General features: G+C 33.2%; 1 protein-coding gene across 1 annotated transcript in view; it reads right to left on the reverse strand.

The window, feature by feature from the left end:
- Window positions 1-4,076, reverse strand: part of LOC107653383 (synaptic vesicle glycoprotein 2C-like) — an 85,973-nt gene that overhangs the window by 4,112 nt on the left and 77,785 nt on the right. The window contains exons 12-13 of the mRNA XM_016440086.1: window positions 3,342-3,430; window positions 1,469-1,633 (exon numbers count right to left, since the gene is read on the reverse strand). Of these exons, the coding sequence (XP_016295572.1) occupies window positions 1,469-1,633; window positions 3,342-3,430 (254 nt within the window). The remainder of the gene's footprint in view (window positions 1-1,468; window positions 1,634-3,341; window positions 3,431-4,076) is intronic.

Raw genomic sequence — 4,076 nt, forward strand, 5'->3', positions numbered from 1 at the left:
AAGAGAAAGAATCAGAGTGAAGCAGAAAGAAAGAAAAGGAGGAGAGAAGAGATAAGGGCGTTTTAATTTCCTGGCCCTGCGTCTGGATGAGACATTACCTCAACGGCGGGATGTTATTTATGAGAGAGAGATCAGACCGCTGAGAACCAGCATTAACCGCAGCTGAAGATCGGCTCTATTTCTGCAAACGCATGTTTAGTTTCGGGATTTTATTTCACACAAAGGAGCTGAAGTAGATAAGATGAGAACATGGAAAAGCCTCTCAGAGTTCACTGGCGTGTGCAATCTCACTTTAATATCTAGGGGAAACCTGACTCTTCTTGCTCTTTTGAAATAAGAGCTTGATTTCTAACATTCACAACCCAAAACTTCCCAGTGCCAGCTTCATTTACTAAAAAGAAACCCTAGGAAACCTCCACGATTATGACATTACAATCATGAGCTCATTAACATATGACCACCCACATTTACATATCAGTACTTACAGCCAATCCCATTCCAAGTGAATAGCACTATCCTGCAAAAATGAATTGTTCCAGCATAATTCAATGAAAACCATATCTAATATTTCGCCATTAAATAAGAAAGAATGACAACTTTTTTTCTCACCATTCTGCCATTTTTCTCAAAATTTTGACTTTTTGATATAAACTCGCAATTCTGAGAAGAAAAGTCTGAAATGATAGACTTGCAATTGCGGGAAAATGCCGGAATTGTGAGATAAAAAGTCATGATTACCTTTTTTTATAGGTAACCTATATAACCTATAACAAATTCTTTAAAAAAAAAAAAAAAAAAAAAAATCTAAAAAAAATGAAAAAAAAAAAAAAAAAAAGAATTAAACAATTATTATTATAAGCATTATGAACACTTCATCAAATGATTAAATTTCTTTAAAAAAAAAAAAAAAAAAGCAAGAATTGTGGGATTTAGACTTAGAATTCAAAGAAAAAAAAAAGAATCGCAACAATTCCAAGATGTAAACTCAGAATTCTAAAAACAGTCACATTTGCGATGTGTAAACTCAGAATTGTGAAAAAAAAAGAATTGTGAAGAAAAAAGAATTCTAAAAATCAGGCAGAATCACAAAATTTAAATTTAGGATTCCAAGAGAAACAGTGAGAACAGCAAAATTTAATATAAACTAAGAATTGTGGAAAAAGTGATCATTGTGAGATATAATCTCAATTCCAAGGAAAAAGTCAGAATTGCAAGAAGTAAATGCAGAATTCTAAAACAAAAAATGTCAGAATTGTCAAATGTTTATAACTCAAAAAAGGATCATGTTATCATAAAAGCACAGCAGAAAAACGGCCTGTTTATTTCTAAGGAGGAGTAGGACAATAGTAATCAAAAACTAAATTATTACTGTTTTTAATATGGAGATAATAAGAGGAATTCAAGATATAAAATGCAGAATATGATCTTTAATATGAGAACACAGACACACTGTCCCACACAGACTGACCTGTCGTTAATAAACACTCCGTTTTTATGGATCTGGTTCTCCAGGGTGAAATTAAAGGTGAAATCTTCGATTCTCTCGTTGTTGTGGATCTTCACACGGGACGCGTACTCGTCCGCCTGCAGGTGCTTTATGACGTCAGGGAACCAGACAGACAGACCGTAGTACCTGCGCACAGGAAGTGACATCATCAGAGCGCTGACGGGTGACGTCTGAGTGACTAACAGGGACTGAAGCTGGCTGAGGTGTGACACAGGTGGTGACACCAGTGCTTAGTTAATTCATTTCTGCTCCTCAGCGGTGGCCTTCAGTCTGACAGAGAGCAGCGACAGAGGCATCTGTTCACTCTTTAATTAGAGAGAGTGTGTGTGAATTTCTCTTTTATTTTGTATTGAAGTGTTTAGCTTGAGTTGGTCTGTGACAGAGTGAAGACAAGTTTATTAAGACTAAAATCAAAAGAGACGAGGGTGGAAATAAGACAAGAAAAGAGAAACTGAATAGAATAGAAATAAAGCAATAAGCCACATTTTACAGTGATTTTACTTAAGTTTAGGGGTGTTGTTAACCTGAAACCCCTTTAACCACGGAATGACAAACTAAAACAGTAAACCTGATTATGCTTTGAAGGTTAATAACTAAGGTTAGGGACAGTGTTGTTATTGTAAATTAAAACTATTAAAAATTGCTGTTATTCGTTGAAATAAAATATAAATATTGCATAAAAAACTTATGTGAAAATTCGAAATGTTGCCTTCACAACTAACTGAAATAAAATAAGTTTAAGGTGAAGCATTGCAATTACTACAACTAAAAACTACATAGAAATATTTAATGAATACAAATTACAAATATAAAAAACGTTAACTTATTTTATTTAAGCTAGTTTAACATAAAATAACTAAAAATGAGATAAAAATGAAAAAAATAAATAAATATATATATAGACATAAAAAAACTAATAAAAATTATACAAATTCACCACAAAATTACTAAAACTTCCAACTAAAATTAAAACTCAAAATGAAAATTTAAAAATCAAATCTAATTCAAAATTGTAATAAATATTATTAGGGGTTTAGTGGGTTTATTCAAATCAGTATAAGCACACTAAGTATACTTCGTATACACTAAGAATGAGTAAGAATGATAATGACTATTAAGCAAATATTTCTAATAAACAATTCTTCTGCCAGTTATATAGTTCATTAATCTAACTGTGGATTCTTTATCAAATTGGACTAATAATATCAATTTTAATTTAAATGTTTACTGGATATTTTGCAGATTAAAACACAACTCATCCCAACTGGTTTTAGAGCTGGAACTATCGGTTTTAGACTAGACTAGACTAGACTAGACTAGACTAGACTAGAATATGTCTCAGAAAAGCCAGGTCAGAGGAGTTTTAGTGTAATTTGATGAGTAAACCAGGCTTTTACACATGAGTGTGGATATAAGGCCTCCTGCAGAGCTCTGTCTCTGAGCCCGTCCATCCAGCCTTAAGCTCCAATAAATACAGTAATTAAACAGTGACTGGTCCCCCTCATGCAGCTCCACCCCTGGGCCTAACCACTGCAAGACAGCCACTTAAAACACAGTGATTATAGGAACAACACTTCATTACAGTGCCAGAGAACAGCAGAGAGAGATTGAGAGGAAGAAAAACAGTGTCTACTGATTGGAACAAGGCCAAATAGAATAGAATAGAATAGAATAGAATAGAATATGATGATATTGTACTCTAAATGGCATGCAAACAATGTGTGATCACTATAATCACGGCTCCGCTGGGTGATAATGTGTGTAACTACAGGGGTGATGAATCAGGGGTCGGTCCAGGCAATCAGACGCGGATATTAGAGCCAAACAGTCTCACCCGAATGACAGCGAGAACCAAACCACGGCCAACTTCACAGTGTTGTCCTTGACAGGGTAATCCCAGCACTTCAGGAACGTGAGCCAGATCTGCACACACACACATACAGAGTCAAACTAATGCATAAAGTGCTAATAAAGCACTTGCGTATAATGGGATCTGATTTCATTTCATCACAGCATTAGAAAATGCAAAGGCAAAGATGAATCAGCAGAACATTTGGTGCGTCTGAGTCCCAGCTGAACTTTAGCGTGACTTATTCATCTTAAATGAGAGGCGTTTATGCAAACGCTTTCACGTTTCAAGCTGCAAATATTTTTTCTGTGCTCAATGTCAGCACTGAGATTTAGCTCTAAGATGCAAATCTTTTTTTTGTGGCCAAACAGTACAAGTAAAAAAAAAATAAAAAAATAAAATAAAAAAATATATATATACATCTAAAAATAAATAATATAATATATATATTTTTTATAATAAATAATTTTCAAATTGTTCTATTATATATAATGCATACACATAATGAGTTTTGAAAAATTCTTGAAAAGTATTAAAATATGTAATATATAAAATAGATGTTTTTAATTAATATTTTAAATAAATAAATCTACCTCTTGCTATCTCATTTCTTATATTGTTTGACCAACGGAGCAGCTCTAATGCTATTAAATTAAAGATGAACAGTGAAAGTAACAAAAACTTGTAAAATACATTTTAATGGGCATAATTAAGTGTGAA

This window comes from Sinocyclocheilus anshuiensis, unplaced genomic scaffold (genome assembly GCF_001515605.1).
Source record: "Sinocyclocheilus anshuiensis isolate Anshui unplaced genomic scaffold, SAMN03320099.WGS_v1.1 scaffold1151, whole genome shotgun sequence".
In the NCBI taxonomy this organism is placed as follows: domain Eukaryota; kingdom Metazoa; phylum Chordata; class Actinopteri; order Cypriniformes; family Cyprinidae; genus Sinocyclocheilus; species Sinocyclocheilus anshuiensis.